At 43.2% G+C, this 23,769-nt stretch overlaps 1 protein-coding gene across 2 annotated transcripts in view; it reads right to left on the bottom strand.

Annotated features, from left to right (window-relative positions):
• Positions 1–11,929: 11,929 nt before the first annotated feature.
• The window catches only part of LOC136149659 (uricase), a 123,746-nt gene continuing 111,906 nt past the window's right edge, over positions 11,930–23,769 (bottom strand). For both annotated transcript variants that reach the window (XM_065910106.1, XM_065910116.1), the window contains exons 8-11: positions 18,273–18,459; positions 16,393–16,516; positions 14,221–14,304; positions 11,930–12,083 (exon numbers count right to left, since the gene is read on the bottom strand). In XM_065910106.1, coding sequence (XP_065766178.1) covers positions 12,009–12,083; positions 14,221–14,304; positions 16,393–16,516; positions 18,273–18,459 — 470 coding nt within the window. In that variant the 3' untranslated portion in view covers positions 11,930–12,008. The remainder of the gene's footprint in view (positions 12,084–14,220; positions 14,305–16,392; positions 16,517–18,272; positions 18,460–23,769) is intronic.

The raw sequence follows: 23,769 nt of genomic DNA, 5'->3' as shown, positions 1-23,769 counted from the left end.
ACTTGGGTGAATCAGCCTCCTTCAGCCAAGGGCATTCTGGCAGCGGAAGCCAGTTATAAGCCATCAGAGGCCAACACTTCTGGCATCTGAGTGCCTTGGTCCCAAGGGAGATCTAGTTGAGTAATAATCACAGCATCTTTAATAAGAGTTTTATTAAATATCACCCACTTTGTGTCCATGGAGAAAACATTACCACACACTAAAGACAGTAAGCAAAGGATGGCTTGAACCTGAGTTGCCAAATCAATCCTGGGATAACGTCTCTCTAAACTTAATAAGATAACCTTTCCATTGAAGGAGCTTCCCAGGTGGCACTGGTGGTAAAGAATCTGCCTGCCAATGCAGGAGACATAGAGACACAGGTTCGACCGCTGAGTCAGGAAGATCCCCTGGAGAAGGGAATGGTAACCCACTCCAGTATTCTTGCCTTGAGAGATCCATGGACAGAGGAGACTCCTGGGCTATAGTTCATGGGGTCCCAAAGAGTCGGTCACAACTGAGCAACTAACACTTTCATTTAAGACACTGTAATTTTTTAATTTTTAAATTTTAATTTTTAAATTAAAAGTATAGAGGATTAATCTTTAGCTACACAGGCTTCTATTCTTTTCAGATCTGGGGATACCACGTGCCCCTTTCCAATTTGATCACATAGATGCATAGAGGATTAATAAACAATGTTGTGTAAGTTTTAGGTGAAACACTGTATTCATTTTCTTGCAACCAAAAGTATTCTAATGCATGCATGCACTGCATTATTTCAGTTAACCCCCAGTTACTCTGAAGTTGATATTAATCCCATTTCAAAATTATACAATTAAAGTTTAGGGTAACTTCCCCAAGTTCACGCAGCGTAGAAATTGGTGGAACCTAGTCTAAAATGTCACACCATCTAAATCCAAACTCCATTCTCTTTTCCATTTAAAAAACATCTATGTGATCAAACTGGGAAGAGGCATGTGGCATTCCCCAGATCTGAAAAGAATAGAAGCCTGTGTAGCTAAAGATTCAATATGTACCAGAAGAACTGCTCTTAAGAAGCTCCCAGCTTCCTGAGTGGTGGCTCCAAAATCCTATGTCCACATCCTAGTTGCCAGAAACTGTAAGTGTGACCTTACGTAGAAAAAATGTCTTTGTAGTGGTCATTAACTTCAGATTTTGAGATAATGAGAGTTCCTTGGGTTGTCTCTGTGGGCCCTAAATCCAATGACAAGAGTCCTCATAAGGGACACACAGTGGACACTGGGCTTGGAGGGAATGCAGCCACAGCCAAGGGTCTCTGAAAGAGCAAGGACAATCACCTCTAGCACAATCCTGCCCACACCTGGATTTTGGACTTCCGGCCTGCAGAACAATAAGGGAATAAATTTCTGTTATACACACCACCAAGTTTGTATCACTTTGTTATGGCAGTCTCAGTAAACTAATACATCTGTGATCTTTCTTTCAAGTGGGATGTTTTGAGAGAACAGCATCGAAACATGAATATTATCTATAGTGAAACAGATCACCAGCCCAGGTTGGATGCATGAGACAAGTGCTCGGGCCTGGTGCACTGGGAAGACTCAGAGGGATTGGGAGGAGAGGGAGGTGGGAGCGGGGATTGGGGAAGAAAAAAAAAGACACATTTCCTTTCTCACATAAAGGTAATCAGTGTGCTTTTCTCTTATGTTTGGTTGAGTATATTCCTTATGTAGTAAATTTCTAATGGAATCCTTTACACTTCGAAGATAGAGTATAAACAATTTCCTTCGCAGAAGTTAAACATCTGTAGAGATGTGAATGAATGCTTGCCCTAGAAGAAGGCCCATAGCCACTGTATTTACAATACAGTCTCCATAGGATCCAAAGAACTCTAAGGATTTCTGAGAAAGAGATGGGCAAATGAAAGAATGAGAGGCACCCAAGCTCTAGGAGAAGCAAGAACAAAGACTATAATAAAGAGATGAAGTTTCCAGTGTTTGAAAGTGAGAATAATCCAGTGTTTCTGGTCAGAAGACTGGAAATCCATGTCTTTAGAAAGAAGATTTGGTTTCTTCAGGCATGAGCATGAGGAAGCCAGAGTTTCAGAAGTATTATCAAGGAGGATACAAAACACAAAGTCAGACAGCCCCAAGTCCTTTCTGAGTAGAGGGCTAGGAGGTTAGCGGGAAATTCATGTTTCTATAGTTGAATCTTGTAGGCAACTGGAAAAGGTATATTCCATTTCAATGACAAACTGCTATCTCAAGAATAATTTCTATTATATTGGGGGGAGGGAAAATGGGAGAAAATCAGTTTACTAAGAGTAAAGAATGGTATGAACTTAAGTTTGACTGTATAAAGGGAGGGAATGGAATATTTTCTGAGCCTGTCTCTGTGAAAACCTAGGAGATGAGATTTAGAGGATTTGCAATAAGTCAGCCAAATCTTGGTTGCCAAAACCATAAGCCCCAGGTGACAGTTGTTCCACCAAAGACCATGCAGACTGCCTCCCAGGTAGCAAATGGGCTAGAATTACCTGTTTTATTCCCGTGTAGTACTTGATGGATTGGGCTAAAAACAGGGAGATAAGAGGGAAAAGTGCTGTGAGAGAAGCTCTGCTTCCCAGAAAATTGGAAGAGGCTATGTGACCTTCTGTAACAAAATCACAAAGTGTTTTGATACAAATTACCTCCCAGGTGTTTACAGTCCAGGCTGGCTTGCTCTGCTGCCAGTGCCAAGAGGAGTAGTGAAATAGGAAGACTGGTTTTCAGCATATGGTTCACAATTCCAATCGCAAGAAAACACCTCTTAGGCTCCACCCTGTGACCCACAAGCCTTTGAGTTGCCCAGACTGGAGGCTGAAAGGGCCCAGAGACAGCAACAGAGACATTAACAGCATATTGGGAATTCAGTTCAGTTCACTCACTCAGTCATGACCGACTGTTTGCAACCCCATGTTTGCAACTGCAGCATGCCAGGCCTGCCTGTCCATCACCAGCTTTCAGAGTTCACCCAAACCCATGTCCATTGAATCGGTGATGCCATCCAACCATCTCATCCTCTGTCGTCCCCTTTTCCTCCTGCTCTCAATCTTTCCAGCATCAGTCTTTTCAAATGAGTCAGCTCTTCGTATCAGGGGGCAAAGTATTAGAGTTTCAGCTTCAGCACCAGTCCTTCCAATGAACACCCAGGACTGATCTCCTTTAGGTCTCCTTGCAGTCCAAGGGACTCTCAAGAGTCTTCTCCAACACCACAGTTCAAAAGTATCAATTCCTCGGTGCTCAGCTTTCTTTATGATCCAACTCTCACATCCATACATGACTACTGGAAAAACCATAGCTTTGACTAGATGGGCCTTTGTTGGCAAAGTAATGTCTCTGCTTTTCAATATGCTGTCTAGATTGGTCATAACATTCCTTCCAAGGAGTAATTGTCTTTTAATTTCATGACTGTAGTCACCATCTGCAGTGATTTTGGAGCCCAAAAAAATAACCACTGTTTCCACTGTTTCCCTATCTATTTGCCATGAAGTGATGGGACTGGATGCCATGGTCTTAGTTTTCTGAATGTTGAGCTTTAAGCAAACTTTTTCACTCTCCTCTTTCACTTTCATCAAGAGGCTCTTTAGTTCTTCACTTTCTGCCATGAGGGTGGTATCATCTGCATGTCTGAGGTTATTGATATTTCTCCCAGCAATCTTGATTCCAGCTTGTGCTTCTTCCAGCCCAGTGTTTCTCATGATGTACTCTGCACAGAAGTTAAATAAGCAAGGTGACAATATAGAGCCTTAACGCACTCCTTTTCCTATTTGGAACCAGTCTGTTGTTCCCTGTCCAGTTCTAACTGTTGCTTCCTGACCTGCATACAGGTTTCTCAAGAGGCAGGTCAGGTGGTCTGGTATTCCCAAATCTTGAAGAATTTTCCACAGTTTATTGTGGAAAGCCACACAGCCAAAGGCTTTGGCATAGTCAATAAAGCAGAAATAGATGTTTTTCTGGAACTCTCTTGCTTTTTCGATGATCCAACAGATGTTGGCAATTTTGATTTCTGGTTCTTCTGCCTTTTCTAAAACCAGCTTGAACATCTGGAAGTTCACAGTTCACGTATTGCTGAAGCCTGGCTTGGAGAATTTTATATATTACTTTACTAGCATGTGAGATGAGTGCAACTGTGCAGTAGTTTGAGCATTCTTTGGCATTGTCTTTCTTTGGAATTGGAACGAAAACTGACCTTTTCCAGTCCTGTGGCCACTGCTGAGTTTTCCAAATTTGCTGACACATTGAGTGCAGCACTTTCATAGCATCATCTTTCAGGATTTGAAATAGCTCAACTGAAATTCCATCACCTCCACTAGCTTTGTTCATAGTGATGCTTCCTAAGGTCCACTTGACTTCACATTCCAGAATGTCTGACTCTAGGTGAGTGATTACACCATCGTGATTATCTGGGTCATGAAGATCTTTTTTGTACAGTTTTTCTGTGTATTCTTGCCACCTCCTCTTAATATCTTCTGCTTCTGTTAAGTCCATTCAATTTCTGTCTTTTATTGAGCCCATCTTTGTGTGAAATATTCCTTTGGTATCTCTAATTTTCTTGAAGAGATTTCTAGTCTTTCCCATTCTATTGTTTTCCTCTATTTCTTTGCATTGATTGCTGAGGAAGGCTTTCTTATCTCTCCTTGCTATTCTTTGGAACTCTGCATTCAGATGCTTATATCTTTCCTTTTCTCCTTTGCTTTTCACTTTTCTTTTCACAGCTATTTGAAAGGCCTCCTCAGACAACCATCTTCCCTTTTTGCATCTTGGGGATGGTCTTGATCCCTGTCTCCTCTATGATGTCACGAACCATCCAGAGTTCATCAGGCACTCTGTCTATCAGATCTAGTCCCTTAAATCTATTTCTCACCTCTACTGTATAGTAATAAGGGATTTGATTTAGGTCATACCTGAACGGTCTAGTGTTTTTCCCCACTTTCTTCAATTTAAGTCTGAGTTTGGCAATAAGGAGTTCATGATCTGAGCCACAGTCAGTTCCCAGTCTTTTTTTGCTGACTGTGTAGAGCTTCTCCATCTTTGGCTGCAAGGAATATAATCAATCTGATTTCAGTGTTGGCCATCTGGTGATGTCCATGTGTAGAGTCTTCTCTTGTGTTGTTGGAAGAGGGTGTTTGTTATGACCAGTGTGTTCTCTTGGCAAAACTCTATTAGCCTTTGCCCTGCTTCATTCTGTACTCCAAGGCCAAATTTGTCTGTTACTCCAAGTGTTTCTTGACTTCCTACTTTTGCATTCCAGTCCACTGTAATGAAAAGGGTTTCTTTTTGGGGTGTTAGGTCTTCATAGAACCATTCAACTTCAGTTTCTTCAGCTTTACTGGTCAGGGCATAGACTTGGATTACCGTGATATTGAACAGTTTGCCTTGGAAACGAACAGAGATCATTCTGTCGTTTTTGAAATTGCATCCAACTACTGCATTTTGGGCTCTTTTGTTGACTATGATGGCTATTCCCTTTCTTCTAAGGGATTCCTGCCCACAGTAGTAGATATAATGGTCATCTGAGTTAAATTCACCCATTCCAGCCCATCTTAGTTCGTTGATTCCTAGAATGTTGACATTCCCTCTTGCCATCTCCTGTTTGACCACTGCCAATTTGCCTTGATTCATGGACCAAACGTTCCAGGTTCCTATGCAATATTGCTTTTTACAGCATCAAACCTTGCTTCTATCACCCATCCACAAATGGGTGTTGTTTTTGCTTTGGCTCCATCCCTTCATTCTTTCTGGAGTTATTTCTCCACTGATCTCCAGTAGCATATTGGGCACTTACTGGCCTGTGGAGTTCCTCTTTCAGTATCCTATCATTTTGCCTTCTCATACTGTTCATAGGGTTCCCAAAGCAAGAATACTGAAGTGGTTTGCCATTCCCTTCTCCAGTGGACCACATTCTGTCAGACCTCTCCACTATGACCTGTCTTGGGTGGCCCCACACGGCATGGCTTAGTTTCACTGAGTCAGACAAGGCTGTGGTCCATGTGATCAGATTGGCCAGGTGTCTGTGATTGTGGTTTCATTCTGTCTGCCCTCTGATGCCCTCTCTCAGCTCCTTCTGTCTTACTTGGGTTTCTCTTACCTTGAAAGTGGGGTATTTCTTCATGGTTGCTGCTTACCTTGGACGTGGAGTAGCTCCTCTCGGATGCCGCTCCTGACCTTTGATGTGGGGTAGCTCCTCTCGGCCACTCCTGTTCTTCAGCCTGGTGGCTCAGATGGTAAGGTGTCTGCCTACAATGCAGGAGACCCAGGTTCAATCCCTGGATTGGGAAGATCCCCTGGAGAAGGAAATAGCAACCCACTCCAGTACTCTTGCCTGAAAAATCCCATGGATGGAGGAGCCTGGTGGGCTACAGTCCATGGGGTTGCAAAGAGTCGGACACGACTGAGGAACTTCACTTATTGGGAATAAGCACATCCAAAACAAAGGTCCTGGAGCCGCACCCCTGCATGTCTGACAGATGGTAGGTAGGAAGGACATGGCAATCTTTGTTACTTGGGGGAGAAAGAAGCTATCATTTATAGGGAGTATTGATGTCAGGCTACCTCATCAGTTACCAGGGAAACCAGCAGCTGGGGCAGGGGGCAATCATATAAGCAGTTACTGATTAAGCCCTATGATTCAGAGGACTGGACAATGACGTGAGTGAAGCAGGGGATGAACAGAGAACAAGAGAATAGCCATCTTGGATGACCTAACCATGCATTCCACTCCTCTGTACCCTGCACATCCTTTGTTGTGTTGGTTCACCCCTCTTCTGACATATCCCTGAAGTGAGGTGTGTAGAGTACACTGCAACCCAGATACCACAAATGCAGTACAGACACCAGCAACTAAAGAGTATCAAGAGTAAGCCAGGAGTTTATGTCGGTTTTCCATGCAAGTCCAGTGGGCAACAAGAGCATCTCACTGTCGACCCAGCAATCAGACTCATTTTACAGTGTGGCCATCGCTGTGCACAGATTCCCTCTGGTCAGACTAGGGATGAAATGTGAGATGTTTAACAGACACAGTATAGGGAAGATCATGACCATTAAGCAGACTACAAGCAGTGACAGCGTTCTAGATCATACCACCCCTGCCCGTGGGCTTTGTCCTGGCCAGCAGTACCATCCCACCTGCCCACCCTCAGTGCCCACAGCCAGGGCCAAATCCAGGAGAGGTGGTGTAACAGTAGACCACAGGGTTAATATTGGGTTGGCCTAAAATATTTCAGGTTTTTCCATAACATCTTACAGAAAACCCCAAATGAACTCTTTGGCCAACCCAACACAATGGTGTTTGTCTTCAGTAGAGACCCAAATTAGTCCTTAGGAGTCTTAAGTGGGGCCAGGTAGAAGACAAATGAAACCTCTAAGTCCTTTTTTAATCCTATTCCCCACGATGCAGCAAAACCAAAGCACCGGGGACTTACCTGCCAATCCCATGGCCTTTCTATGGTGTGTTCCCCTCAGCATAGACCCTGTGGCCAGGGTAAAGGTGAGTTGTTGTCCTGACCCATAGATGCCAGTTGTCCTTTGGTGGTCAGCGGTTGAACTCAAATGGTGTGGGCTGGTTGCCTCTGGGTTAGTATGGTGCAGTCACTGGGACAATTGTTCCTGGGTGTGTCCATGTGTTGGGAACATCAACTATTGTTGACGTAGCCCCTTCTTTCTTCCCATTAGTCTGGCAGCAGTGGAGTGGTGAGGCAGGTGGAAACACCAGTATATGCCTTCTTATCAGCCCAGCCCATGAGTGAACTTCATGGCTGGCAAAGTGGGATCCTTGCTCACTATCAGTCCCAATGGGTGCCCTGTGTGTCACGTGTGCACAACTGTCTAGACCCTGAACAGTCACTCTTCTTGTGGCTTGATGCCTACTGTGGCTTGATGCCTACAGCAGGTATGCCTGCTGTAATGTCTTCCATCTGTTTTAAGGCACTGCAGGCCACATATCACTGCTGTTCCATCACACTGCATCCTTCAGAGCTGGGGCCAGGAGTCCAAGGGCACTTCATTATTTTGTCATTGCCACAGGCCCCAAACAAACCCTCTCAGGTAACTGGCCACATCCAATTCTCAAACCTATCCCTGAGTTAATATCCCTAAAATTTGTTAATGGCTTATTTTTTAAGGATGGTAGGTTGGGAGTATGCTTATTTTACCTGACCAGATAACACCCAAGTGTTTGATAGATAATCCAAGTCCTGGCATTTTATCTGTATTCACCAGCCACCCCATGCAGTCAGATAAGCCATGAGCACAGGGCTATTTTTGAACTGGAAAGAGACTGAGGTTTATGGAGTATCATCAATATAATGGAAGAGGAAGACAGGTCTCATGGTGGTCAACTGTCACAGGCCCACATGCTAATCACCTCAGGGTTACCCGCATAACTTTTCACCCCCTGTCCTTATTTCCTGATATCTCAGCACTCATGGGAGTTTCCTTGGCCTCTTGGCTGGCTTGCCAATTGTTGGGCTGCACCCACAGGCCTCCAAGTCTTGTAGTTGCTCAGGCTCAAGACCGAAGATAGAGCCCAGAGACAGTGCCAGAGACATTGATGGTTTGATGTCTTATATGTCCAAAACAAAGGATCTTGGAGCAAAATTCCACCATGGCTGGCAAACAAGAGGCAGGATATGGCCTCAGTCTTCACTATTTAGGGGAGGAGGCTACTCTTTATAGGGGGAATTGACATCAAGTTGGCTCATCAGTTATCAGGGAAACTAGCAGCTGGGGCAGGGGCCAAGCACATAGGCAGTTACTGATTAAGCCCTCTGATTTAGAGGATTGGATAGTCATATGAGTGAAGCAGGCATGGGGTTGAGCAGAAGTCTGCACAGAGAACAAGAGAACAGCCATCTTGAATGGCTTGACCACACAAAACAGGAAATTGGTCCTTGAAATTTTCACAGACTACAGACTTTCCTGCCACACACCTGGGATATAACCTCCAATTGTTCCTTTGCAACTCATTACAATAAAGGCATATATATATAAACTATGATTTCTAAGAATTCTGCTCTTCTTTGAAACAAATATAGTATTTCTAAGATTTATATTACCATTGAGTAAAATGGGACTAATTAAGTTTTTTTCTTTTTTTAGGCAAAATCATGTTAAAATCTAAATTCCTCTTTGCACAGAATTATCAAATTAGCAGAGGAATAAAATGTACTAGCCATTTGGCCATGCAAGTTACATGATGCAGAAGCACATTTTGTAACAAGAGTAATCAATACAGCACAGAACTTTCTATGTCACAGTACTTCATCCTTCTTATCTCATGTTCTTCATTAAGCAGCAGCAGCTTGAGAATGACCTCCAGTACCTTCTAGAGTTTGCTGCTCTCAGACCTCCCATCTCTCATCTCACCCACAAAGTTCAATAATAACTTTCCATGTAGGTCTACAAACAAATGAAAAGAAGGCAGGATTTTTCATTTAACAAACACATACAGAAATTTATGTGTCAGGTATAAAAACTACCATGTGTTCAGCCGCTCAGATGTGTCCGACTGTGGTCTCATAGACTGTAGCCTGCCAGGTTCCTCTGTCCATGAAATTTTCCAGGCAAGAATATTGGAGTGGGTTGCCATTTCCTCCTCCAGGGGATCTTCCCAACTCAGGAATCGAACCCTTGTCTCTTGCATCTCCTGCTTTGGCAGGTGGACTCTTTACCACTCCACCACCTTGGAAGCCCCCTTACTACCATAGTTCTTTACATAGTTCATTTAATCCTCAAAAAAACCTGAGGTAGGTTATATATGTTCACCTCCATTTTACAAATGCAGAAACTTGTCACAGAGCTAGTAAGAGATGGGGTCAGGATTTAAATGAGATTGTGCAATCAAACATGGCACCTTAAGTAATAGTATTATAAAAGTGAAGGCAGAATTCACTAAGAATTACTTAAATAATACTAAGTACTCATGAGTATGTATTTATGAAAAGGGAGACAAAAAATTTAAATAAATGGAGATTTTTAATCATTGTTGTTCAGTTGCTCAGTTATGTCCACCTCTTTTCGACCCCATGGACTGCGGCACACCAGGCTTCCCTGTCCTTCACCATTTCCTGGAGTTTGCTCAAATTCATGTCCATTGAGTCGGTGATGTCATTCAACCATCTCATCCTCTATCATCCCCCCATCTCATCCTCTATCATCCCCTTCTCCTCCTGCCTTTAATCTTTCCCAGCATCCAGGTCTTTTCCAATGAGTCAGCTCTTCACATCAGGTGATCAAAGTATTGTAGCTTCAGCTTCAGCATCAGTTTTTCCAATGAATATTCAGGGTTTATTTCCTTTAGGATTGACTTGTTTGAACTTCTTGCTGTCCAAGGGACTCTCAAGTGTCTTCTCCAGCACCACAGTCTGCAGGCATCAATTCTTTGGTGCACAGCTTTCTTTATGGTCCAGCTTGCACATCCACACATGACTACTGGAAAAGCCACAGCTTTGACTAGACAGACCTTTGTTGGCAAAGTAATGCCTCTGCTTTTTAATATGCTGTCTAGTTTTGTCATAGCTTTTCTTCTAAGGAGCAAGTATCTTTTAATTTCCTGGCTGCAGTCATCATCCACAGTGATTTTAGAGCCCAAGAAAATAAAGGCTGTCACTGTTTCCATTGTTTCCCCATCTGTTTGCCATGAAGTGATGGGAAGAGATGTCATGATCTTAGTTTTCTAAATGTTGAGTTTTAAGTCAACTTTTTCACTCTACTCTTTAACCTTCATCAAAAGGCTCGTTAATCCCTCTTTGCTTTTTGCCATTAGGGTGGTGTCATCTGCATATCTGAGTTTATTGATATTTCTCCTGGCAATCTTTATTCCAGCTTGTGCTTCATCCAGCCTGGTATTTTGTATGATGTACTTTGCATATAAGTTAAATAAGCAGGGTGATAATATACCTGCATTCCATGTGATATACTCTGCCTATAAGTTAAATAAGCAGGATGACAATTTTTTAATGGAGGAAGGTTATCTAGGATGTTCATGTAAACAACTTTTAGTCATGGGTTTCTAAAATTCCAGTTTATGAAGCTTTATGGTATATGTACAACAGTAGTGTTAGTTTACTGATGTAAAGATGACCACCATTCAAATACACATGTATCTTTAAATCATCAATTATATTTATTTCTCTGATTATAAAAGTAATAAATGTTCATATCTAGAAGATTCAATCTCAAGACAAAACACAAAAATCACTCATAATCCCACCATCCAGAAATCATCACTGCTGATACATTCATACATATAGTCTTTAGTCTTCTTTCTATATGTATATTCAGCCACCTGGAGAATGACTTACCATTTATTAAATGTGACTTTGTGCAAAAGTGATACATTATTCAAAGAAAAACAATTTACACTTTTTTTTACAATGCCTCAGTGTGTACTAAACATTCTTTAAGGGCTGTAAAAGTCATAAAACCAATACATTAAAATTTCAAAAGTACTTTTAGAGTAGAAATAAACTCCCAATAATACATATGCTAGAGCATATTTAAGAACTCAAATATTCAGTCTAATTGAAGTCACAATGGTGGTATTTTTAAAAATATTACTTTATCATTACATTTTCTGCATGGCCAAGGAGCAAGTTTTAGCATCAGTAGGATGAAAGCAATGCTGGCTTCTTAAATTTGTTCACAAGATTAACTGTTATCACACCTCCATTGATTCATGATTATCTTCCTATTGGATGCATTCTAAAGCTCCTCGAAGATAGGAAGGCCCAAGACCGCTAAAATGAAATACTGATTTATGATTATTCTAATACTACTCAGCATTTGTGAAATAAACTGTATCCACAACACATGTTTTAATTACTAATCCCAAAATACTTTGCTGAGCTAGGTATAGAAGAATTCTTTCATTTAGGAGGAAAATGAACACTATAAATCAACATGCTAGGTTGAAAATTTGCATGACTATACACTATGATTTCCAGCATCACAAGTAGCTTAAGGAATGCCTCAATGGAGCATGGACTCCCACTGGTGGCCACAATGTCACAGCCTTGAAGTCAGCTTCCTCTTGACTGTACCAGTAATTCTGCCATATGGATTGTCTAATGGTAACAAGACCTGTAGAAAAACCACAGGGCACTTTCAGAGACACTGAAGAGAGATGAGGTGATTTTCCAGAAAATTAGAGTTTTTCAACAATTTTTAATTATCAGGATATAAATGTTTCTCAGATGCATTACATATCCCTGCTTTTTAAACAGAGTGTAGTGAACATAATTTGGCCTTTGCTTGATGACTCACTTTGAACATCAATCATTGTCCAATGCTATAATACAGTTATGCCCTCAGGGACATTTGAGGTCCTCAGGACTCTTAGCCCAGTGCTAAATGGCTCTAGACAGCTGTGCATTTGCAGTTCTTCTGTCCTCCACTCTGCATTAGTCACTTCTCTGCTGTTTTCTTTGTGTCCTGACTCCTGCTTCTCATATGTTGCCCTCACTTTGTAGGCACTTGCTGAGTGAGGTCCCAAGCGTGACCAGCCATCCTCAAGGTGCAAACACAGACATAGGGACAGCTTGCTCAACCCCTTGAGTGCCTTTACACAGAGCCTGACCCAAAGGACCTCAGGCCTTCCTGCCTGCAGGTCTCCAGGGGAAGTTTTGAGTCTGACTTCTTAGAGCAAAAGACACAGTGGCCTTGGTCTACCGGAACACCATCGAGCTAGGATCACTGCAGGCCTGTGGTATCAGGAGCCTTGGGAGACCCTCCTCCTTAGGTTGGGGTTCCTGAGCTATGCACTGCTCTAGCCATGAGCCTGAGCCTTTCTCTGCTTGGGGCCCATTGGTGTCATCTTTGCTGAACATGTCCCCTTTCTGCCCTTTAGAAAGTAAGCTGTCAAAAGAGTCTTTACATCCAAATTAACAGTGGCATTCTGGGAATCTACATCCCCTCCATCCTCGGAAGTACACAGGGCTGCCTGTCCTTCCACCTGAATGGACAGTGACTATCCTCTGCAACTCGGACCCTATTTCAGCCATGCCAGGCACCTCAGCATGACCTTACTTACCCAGCGCTGCTCCCCAGCCTCCCTCACAGCTGTCGCAGTACAGAGCGTGATGGAGCCTAACGCACAGAACAGAAACAAGGTACCTGGCCAGGCGGCTGTGACTGATAAGGTTCCTGGGGCAGCAGGCCCAGGAGGTAGGACCTTCTGGACACCCTTCACTGACCTTTTGCCATCAAAGGAGATGATTCTCTGGCCGCGCAGCCACGGTAACAGAGGGTCCCTTCCTATCTCATTTCCCCAACACACTAGAAGCAGCCAACAGAATGGTGCTTTTTTTTAGCACCCTGGAAGCCCATGGGAAGATGGATCAGAGATGTCCTGCCAGTCTGAGAGTGATCCAAGTGGGGAGGGACAGTTCTGATCTCCCTAGACTGAGCACAGCAGGCCTATTTGTTGGGACTTCAGGCTGGCTAGTGAGACACACTAGCTTGGCTGAACCTTCTGCCATGTCTAAAAGCAAGTCATGGTTAAGTGCTTTTTCTAAGGCTGGGTTCCCTTTCGAAAACTGAACTTCCTCGTCTTGCCTGCTGTAATCGCAATTAGAAACACAAATATCTTTCATTTTGTGTGTGTTTATTACATGCTACTCAAACTGACTATTTAAAAGGGATGATAGAAGAAAATAAAAAGATAATCTTTTCCCTTTCTTCTCATTGCCTTGTGATGGAAAAATAATGAAACTGTGACCTTCTGTGGCACCTTTTGGAGAAGTGGATCTCAGAGCTGTTTCTTTGGGCACACTCTGTTCTTTCTTTGTCTTTTACTCTCTGCAACTTTCAAGCCTCCTCTATAAGTATTCATCCACTTCTATGGCATACCAGCCTCAGATATTGAAAGGCCAGAGTCTAAGTGGGCTCTAAACAGTTGCAACTATAAATATCCCAACAGCCACAATGCATGAGACAAGTGCTCGGGCCTGGTGCACTGGGAAGACCCAAAGGGATGGGGTGGGGAGGGAGGTGGGAGGGGGGATCGGGATGGGGAATACATGTAAATCCATGACTGATTCATGTCAATGTACGACAAAAACCACTACAATATTGTAAAGTAATTAGCCTCCAACTGATAAAAATAAATGGAAAAAAAAAAAAGAGTTGTGGCAGTTGTATCACCCCAAGTTTACAAAGAGGGTTAAAAAGTGGGCAAGGCAGGGGAAATGTGCTTTAAATATTTTAAAAGTTCTCTTACCTCTTCCTTGTTGATCAGTCCCATTTTGGACATGTCTATGTTAAAGTAGTGAATGTTCGGCAGATTGATTTCCATATCTTCTATCTGGAATCCACAATAATACATATTACATTGGAAAACTAGCAATCTGTCTCTATCACTACTCATCCCTAACCTCCAATTAGCTCATTACTCAGATTCCACTTCTGTCTCTGGGACACCATCTGATGTTCCTCTACTGCTCGACACTGTTCTATCTAGCTAGTACTATTATTAAATGATAGACTCACCCCTCCCTCTGTGTATGAAATCCATTTCTCAGAAAAGTAAAATCTCCTGGTGTCAGACACCTGGGAAATGTTCAGCATCCAGCTGGCTTCCAGATGTTGACCCATCAACCTCTTCAGTTCCCACTCAGTCCATACCCTCTTCTCCAGGCCTGTCCTCAACATTTGCAGGCCCTGGAGTAAGAGCATTTGGAGGTCCCCACACCAGATGTTTTGGACTTCCAAGGTGGCACTAGTGGTAAAGAACCCACCTGCCAATGCAGGAGATGCAGGAGAGGTGGGTTCAATCCCTAGGTCAGGAAGATCACTTGGAGGAGGAAATGACAACACACTCCAGTGTTCTTGCCTGGAGAATCCCATGGACAGAGGAGCCTGGTAGGCTATGGTCCGTAAGGTTGTAAAGAGTTGGACACAACTGAAGTGACTTAGCACACACTCATACCACATGTTTAAAGATTTAAAGTTATGAATCAAGCTAAAATACAGAGATAGAAATATGTTCTATCTCTGTAACTTAACAGATAGTCCTTCACAACTATCCTTCAGTCCTTCAAAACTATCTGGAAGGCCAGGACCAAATTTTAAATCCTCTGACTCCTTGCAGCATCAGGCCAGGACTTGGTAGCATGGGAAGAGCCAGCCTCCAACCCCTGGCCCACCCTATCCTCTCTCTCGGACTCACGTGGGTGGATATTCCAGCTTGTATGTCAAGTTGCCTGACGGCAAATATCCCAGAGAATGGTCTATAAGGGGAAGCATGGGCTCCCGAAGTGTTCACTGCCTTGAAGTGCCTCTTCCAGTAGAGAGAAGCATAGCTAGAGGATGACCTGAAGGGGGCCTCTGGGCCACAGTGGGTGTCCCTCTTGCCCAGGTCTAAGGATAGCACTGTCCTCTCCATCCCATCATGGCCATGGTTCATGCCCTCCTTTCCAGCTTCCTGCAATAACCTCCCAATAGGTCTCCTTGTCTATGGCCCATCATCCTTTTAATCTATCACACATCTTTCAGAGCAGTCTTTCTAGAGTGCAAAGCTGGTAGCATGGCACCTTGCTTAGACCCCTCGGTGGCTCCTAAGATTTTTTCAGGATAAAATATAGACTCTACAAAGATCACAAAGCCCTCCAGACCTGTTTCCCACCTAGGCACATGGAAGGGCTTTCACTTCTGGAGCCTCACGTGTGGCAGACCTTCAACAATAAATGCCTGTTCATGCTGTCTCCTATTGTCCATACCTACCCCTCCCTCATCCTTGAGTATGAACCCAGAAAACCCCTACTTGTCCCTTAAGGCTCAATTCAAATACCTCTCCTTCCAGAGAGCCTGATAGGCATTTCACATATACTTGAGTTAGGTGCCGTCTCCTGAATTTCCATCATATTCTATTGTTTATTGAATAGTTAGCTTACTTACTTTCTTCTTTCACTGAATGATGAACTCATTGAGGGTAGAGTCTATGGGACTCTATGTCTAATTTATCCCTGATTTTCTCATGTGCTGATAGAGACATAGTAACATTCAATAATATCAAATGGATGGATGGATGCAATCTCTCTGCATCTATCCTTCATTCTCTGGCTCTCCTGAAACATAGACCCTTGGGATAATTACCCCTCCTTCAGGCCATTTGAGTGTCCTAAATATAAGACTCAAATTGTAGCAGATTGAAGAGACTCAGAGTCTTCAAGAAAACTAAAGAACTACAGCAGTGGCCTATGTTTTCAGGTTGCACAGATTTTTCCACTTTTTTTCTCTTTTCTCACTTGCTATAACAAGCTTTTGAGCAACAACAGATGTCATTTTTCATGTGTCTTCCACTTTCTTATTTTAACTCTCAGCTCTTTCTCACAGCTAACAGGAGACACAGAAAGTTCTCTCAATCTTCAGAATGGCAAGTGACAAAACGTACCTCAGGAAGCTGGCTCAGGGAGAGCACCTGGATGTCATAGAGGGTCTTCTGGACTGAGGGCGAGTACTCGCCTTTGTCACAGGGTCCAGCAAATTTTTCCAGGACAATGCCCCTGACAGCCTCCCTAGAACACAGAAAGGACAACTGAGGGCTCCCACAGGGTGGTCTTTGGGAATTCACTGTGAAACTAAGATATGGTGACCTCTCTGTCCCCCACCCCCAAAACAATTTTATTGCTGGTTTTAGAGAGGATTACAGGGACTTCCCAGATGGTGCTAGTGGTAAAGAACCCACCTGCCAGGGCAAGAGACCTAAGAGATGCGGGTTCAATCCCTGGGTTGGGAAGATCCTCTGGAGGAGAGCATGCAACCCACTCCAGTGTTCCCACTTAGAGAATCCCATGGAGAGAGGAGCCTGGTGGGCTACAGTCCACAGGGGCGCAAAAAGGCAGGCACGACAGAGTGACTTAGCACAGCATGGGGGTATATTATAATGCCAAAACACACACACACACACACACACACACACACACACCAGTCAACAGACATATTGCACATAACTAGGCCATCTTCATAATCTGGCACCAGGGCTCAATGGGCATCCCAGGGTAAGTTTCCCCTCCATGCTTGAAGAATTTATGAAGACTTCCTCATATTCTAATCTTTGTGCTGCTTGGCTTGGCTGGTTGCTTGAACTGCTGCATTTTTGAGGGTTTTTACTATGCCAGGCTGTAGGCTAAGTGTTTTATGTGATTACTTCATTAAATTTTCTCAATGTACCTGAGGCAGCTCCTATTATTATTATCATCCCCAATTTGGAAGGAATCTGAGCTTAAAAGTTAAATGATCCACTCTCAGTCCTTCTCCTTAGTGGGATGCCCAGCTGGTACCCTGACTATCTCAATTTCATACTCATTTCAACATAAATACATCAGACTGCTGCCCATGGGTAACACTTGAAAAAACGAGGTGAAAAAAAAAAAGACTGAGGTGAGGTTCTCTTCAAACATTTCCAACCTAGCATATAATAAAAGGAGCAGAGCAACACTCTGCCCGTGGGAGGAAGCTACCGGAGGCAGATTCTAGCTCATCACATAGTACAAGATTCTAACAATTAGAACTTTGACAAAGGAATGAGATACCTGGTCAAAAGCAAACTGGGAATTCAGAGGCCTAATCACTGCTTGTCAAGGATGTTAAAATAAAAGTCATACTTTTACAATGTTAAAGAATTTATCATTTAGAAAATGCTTCTGTAACTGTCATCTTGTTTTGAGTTTGGCCTACAGTGGCCAATTTGACTGGGACCAAGGGGTTTCCTACATGGGACCTTCAGTGTTAAAATCAGGAAAGCCCTTGACAGCCTGGTTTTAGCTCTCCCTGCACCTGCTATGAAGTGACAAGGCCACTATCCTCACATGATTCAGTGATTCTGGAAGTGTGGCCTCTGGTCCAGCAGCATGGGCAACACCTGGGAGTTTGTTAGAAAATGCAAGTCCTCCGGTCCCATTCCAGGCCACAGAATCAGAACCTCTGCAGATGGGCTCCGCAAGCTATAGTGTAACAAACCCTCCAAGTGGTTCTGATATCCAATCATGTTTGTGTAATACTGATTTAGCCAATTAGGAAAGATAGAATCAGAGAAATCAGGCAGTCCACTTAAGGCTGTTATAGCTAAGAGCATCTAAGATTCAAGTGCAGGTTTACTAACTCAGAGTAAGACCAGTGTTCTTTCTGTTACCCATCAGAAGGGATTTCTTACAATGGGGAGGTTGAACTAAATGGCTTCCAAGTTTCTCTTTCAGACTGAAGACTCCTAGGCCCCTGGAAAAGAGGGCGACACTACCTGCTCCAGTGCCAGACCCTAGCACTTCTTCATACCAGGTGGCCTCAAAGTCCACGTCTCTGCCCCGGTGGTAGCGCCACTTGCAGTACACTTGGGTGGCAAAGCACCGGTCCTTCACCTCAGGGAGGGTGGTGAACTGATCCTTGAGGAATCCTTCAAATCCAGACTGCGTGGTTTTCAAGACCTTGAGGTCTTTGATTCCAGAATGAATGACTGGAGGTCCTGTTTTTAAGTCAAAAGGTAAGAGGGAATGAAGTCATAAAGGAAACAGTGCCTTCTTACTGCCTAGCCCTGAGGATTCTGGGGTCAATAAAACATGGCCCTCTGTGTCTGTACGAAGAGCGACATCACTCCCCAGGAGTTCTGTCTCTTGGTCTCCACCGAAGTCCATATGATGAAGATGGTGTGCCTTTCCCCCATCTGAATTCCACAACTCCCTGCCTTCTCATGCCCTGAGAAAACTGAAGGGCAGAGACTAAAGCTCCAGGCTGTGTTGAAGCCCACAGGAACCTTTTTCTCAGCTATGTGCAAGTGTGTCTTCTAGGCCAAATTACGTTCCACATGTTGAGCTCCATCTCACTCAGCAGGCAGTCATGCTGGAAAGAGTTCATAAACTCCTCAAAAGCAGCTCTTCTGTCTAGCACTGTGATGCCTTCAATTGGGGGTGGTTCTCATGTGCATTCTCTATACTGCCGGATGGCTCCAGACCCCTCAGGCCCCACCAGACCCCTCAGTTCCCTGTGTTTATGAACTCAGCAAAACCAGACAATTTTATGAATGGGTAGCAGCATGGGCCTGAATGAGCCTGAATGGAGACTGGGAAGATGAGACCAGTGATCCGTAAGTTATAGATTGCATACGTGGACACCCATAAAGATTTTTAGCTTTTGGCTGAACTGAAAGGGGGGCAGAGTTGGTTTGTGGGGACCTGGGGGAGAGAGGGCAGAGTTGAAAATATTGGAGGAGATGATATGTCTCTCTGGCAGTCCGTGACATCACCTCATGAGGTGCATTGGAAATGTGTTGGGGAGAGAGGCAAAAATCTGAAAACCTTGTTTGCTTATGCCAGGTAGTTCTAGCTCAGGGCCCAGGTGACAGGTAGGGTACTGAGTTAGTGAGGGGAGGGGTCTTTCTTTTCGTCTGTGGAACACACTGTAGCTCCAGCAGTTTGGTGTCGCCTGAAGAGAACACGGCACCAGGCGACACAGTGGGAAGCCTAGGACACAGGGTCTGTGGAGAGCGGCTTTCTTCCCCAGGAGCAGTGGGAGCTGGCACAGCAGATGCTGGACGGACCTGTGAGGCTGCAGCTGTCCTCAGTGGGTGCAGATTTCTCCCTGAGCCCCTGTCAGACAGCCCTCAGGCTGGGAGAAGGTGGGAGAGCTGGGCTGGAGAGGTTCAACAGTTTGGTAATAAGAGAACGACAAGGCCAGGGAAATTCAGGAATTAACATCATCATGGCCTTATTTTGTATGTGCAGGCTGGTGAGACTGGTATACTCAGGGAGCAGTTGGGTGCAAACTCCCAATAGCATAGTCAAAGCAGGATGACTAAGGTCAACCTCTTTTAGATCTTGAAATCAGTCCTGACTAATATCTACCACTTTTGACCTAAAATCTTAAGTCAAAAGCTGGAGGTATATCATCACGCATCACTATGTTGCACATGGCCCTGGTTGAAGAATAAGAATGTAATCCATGATCGTCAGTTAAAATCCTGGACAGTTCTTAATAATCCAGTGGTTCACATCATCCTATGTGATTTCAATTGCTGTGGTTAACTTGGGAACCGTTGGAGTTTCACAAGTAGGTAAACAATGACTATATTTTTGATATTTTCCCAACCACATGTGTGTACCTACCAGAGAGAGCAGGGGCCCTGTTTAGTGGTAGATCTTCTGATTAAATATGTGCTGCTTAAATAAGCATTCTGGCCAGAGTATTCTAGGATAATGTGGTAAGATAGAAAATGGTATTTGTTTAACATTCCAAAGTTCTCATTGGAAGCTTTATTTGAAGAAGGATCAAGAGAATACCTGGACTTAATACCTTAAGTTGGTTGGCTTTATCAGATTCTAAGTGTATAAAGACACAATTCTGCAAAATCAGCATTTCAAAATGCAGTGTAGAGCTAATCCAAGTGAGTCTAGTCTCAGACCCAAGAGAACTGCAGAAGCAATCAATAAATATCCGTTAAACGAATGAATGAATGAATGCAATGCCATTGATTCACCTTAGCAACTTAGCCTCATAACTTACAGTCTTTTCCTTCTAGACAGTTCTCCTCTATCAATCTCTAGCATTTCCCTTCCTGATCTGGCCCCTCCTCTCAGCTCTCAGACAGTATGGCAGGGGCAGAGGGGGAGGGCAGCAACACTGAGAAGGTCCTGACTGCCAACATGCATTCGAGTCACCTGGCTAGACACTAGCAGAGGTGGAGTTGGAACTCATCACCCCATTATGAGATTTCGTGCTTTTCTTCCCCCCTTTTGCATCACTTTCCATCCTCAAAATGTTTCCTCCTTCTTTCAATTCTATCTTTCCATTTCTGAAATAAAAGAGGACTTTCCAAGAGATAAGAAAGTTGCCACCGCCATTCCACAATGTGCCTTGAGGGCTTCAGACAGAGCCCCTAATTGAAAAATACCATCCCCACTGGTTTGAAATGAAGCATCACTTTTAGAAATGATCCCTATATGTTTTGAAAATATTTTATCATTCAAAAATTTCCTACTGAAATACCAAGACCCCTTAAAGGAGTGACTCCTTAATATTTTATAAACTAGTATCATAATTTACTTCTAATAGTAATCCCTCCTAGAAAAAAAATCCTCTAGAAATGAGACTTCAATTTGCAATCAGGAGTGGGGTTAGAACAAGTGGTGGGAACCCTTGAAGGTGGATAAAGAGAAGGCAAGAGAAACCAAAGGTAAACTCTATCCATTTCCACTTTTCCTATATAGATGGCCTTGATCACCAGCATCTCTGTGAGCCAACCAGACTTGGACCCCTCAACTGTCTCAATCATAAAAGGATTTCCAGATTCTGTGTTCCATACAGTTGAGTTCACAGTCTTGGGACTCTGATCATTTGAATTCAATTCCAGAGCTCTTCATGCTTCTCCTCCCCTGTTTATGAGTAGTATTTCCCTGAGAGAATTACTTAACCTCTCTCTATCTTGATTTTCTCATTTTCAGAAGATGATAATCATAACTATTTCCTAGAGGTGATAGATGTCTAATATGGTACACAAAAAGGACTCAGTAAAATGGCTGCCCCATTGGAAATGCTCTACAGAAGTTACTAAGATGATTTTGCCCTAACTGATTTCAACCCCCTGTAAATACGGCCCATGTTTCACAAAGAATCATTGGGTTCTGAAAACTCCTTCTGACATGCCATTCCTATCCGCCTCTGGCTCTGGGATGATATTTGTTAATCTTTGGGGAGTGGCAGTTTGCTAGGCAACTTTGAAATGATCTACTTTCTCACTAGAATCTGAAAATGGAAAAAGCAGTTGTATTTTCTAATATATTTTGGCTTCAGTTTCATGCAGTGTAAAACATCTTACATTCTCCAAGACAGTTCACTACTGCCACGGTTTAGGCAGAACGCAAACTATCTACGCTGGTATGCTCATCATTCTATGAACAACAACAACAAAAACTTATTCTCTTTGAATGTGAAAAATAAATTCTCTTGGCACACATCAGACACCCTCGATGAAATCTGGGAGCTTATTTTATCTTTTCTGCTGGCGGTGCCCCAGCTTACTGAACACTAGTAGGAACCTGAGCCTTTCAAATTCATGGGCCCATCAACTAAAAATATGATACTTCACACACTCTAAAAAAGATTCCAATTTAGAAGACAAGAAATAATTCAACCCCAAAGAGTGTCCTTTTCTAGGTTACTTCCCATGAAACCACTTAATCAGCTCTTTTTTGCCTTTCTGCCATGTTTATGGAGTAACACAAAAGGAAGATTTCCACATTTTCCTTTGCTAGAATATAATCTTTTCCAGCTTTTAGTGTCCTCCTACACACTTAACAGATTGTGGTTTCTTTCTCAGAGAAGCATACATCCTACCCCTTCAGGTCTCTAAGGGAAAGAAACTCACTGCAAATTAATAGAAAATAAGCCCGATTCCTTACCTACGCATCAGGTGTCACAAAGCACAAAGCTTTACTGAGCCAAGAAAAAAAAAATCCTGTCAAGAAAAGGATAATTGCTTCCACATTTAACACCTCCGAAAAGGACACAAATAGCTAAAAGGGGACTATTTTAAAACTATATTAAATAATTCTAGTAGAAAACCTCACACCTGGAAAGTGCTAGAACAAGTGAAGATCAATTAAATATCATTTGCCTCTGAGAGTCCATTTAGCTCATGGAAGGAAGGTGAAAGCTCTCTGTGTGCAATTCTGGATGAGGAGAGATGACGTCACCCCACAGAAGGAAGTTAACTGGGCTTTTGTACAGCAAAGTGATCCTCAAGATGATTTTTAAAAGATATTGTGCTTGCCCAGAAATTTTCATTTGAAATAACTGATGAGTGCCTTAATCTTGACGTCAGAACGACAGACGCAAACTTCTCGGCAGTGGCCCTCTCTGTCTTGAGTCTCCCATTTTCCTCTCTCTTCTCTTCCATCTGCCTGGCTTAACACCTCTTAAATCTCTTCTTCTGGACTTCATTTTCATCTCCCACTTCCTTAAAACCATCTTCCTACCTCTGCTAGTCCCCATGTCAAGAGATTTTTTTCACCACTAGAAGATAGTATCTCTTATTTGAAATATCTTCTTTATCTTTCATTCCTTGATTTGGTTATGCTTTAGTTGCATTTTTATAATTAGTGTCAGATTGGGAGAAATTTGGTGCTTAAAGAATTATGTATTATAATTCAAATAGTGTGTGTGCGCGTGTGTGGGTTGGCAGGGTGTTCTGCTTATTTCAACGAGTTTAAATTAGTGACTTAACCATCCTAGTGACTTTAAGGCTTGTCTAAGCTTGCAGGTCACAGAGACTCCTGAGAGAAAGAGTTCGGAAGATTGAGGTTCCATATAATGCCTGCGCCACACATGTAGAGCCTCGCTCTCCTCTCAGAGCTGAGGAAGTCACAAGCATAACACCCACCTTCATCCCTTTGGTGAAAAAATTTCTCTGTCTTCCAGATTCCCCCATGGAACTAGCAGACTCTGAAACAGCTAAAAGTACACTTCATGATGTAACTTTAAAAGATATGGTAGGAAACAATAGAGTAGTGGGAGTTTTACTGCAATTCTCAGGGCCTAAAATGGGTTCCTCAGATTCAGTGGGCTTTCTCTAAATGTTTGCTCAATCAATAAAAATGAATCCAGTCCACTAGGAGAAACCCAGTTACATATCCTGCTGGGGAAAGTTGTAGGTTGAATGTGTGATTAAGTATATGTGTTCGAGGGGGCAGAATGCTCATGACTCCAGCCAGCCTCACCCACTGAAAGTCTTATTTAGAGGTTTGTAACAGTAGCCTTTGGGTTTCCCTGCTGGTGCAGTGAT

The sequence above is a fragment of the Muntiacus reevesi genome, chromosome 1 (assembly GCF_963930625.1).
Source record: "Muntiacus reevesi chromosome 1, mMunRee1.1, whole genome shotgun sequence".
NCBI lineage: Eukaryota > Metazoa > Chordata > Mammalia > Artiodactyla > Cervidae > Muntiacus > Muntiacus reevesi.
The sequence above is the reverse complement of the archived record's forward strand: the minus strand, read 5'-3'. Positions and strand labels throughout refer to the sequence as shown.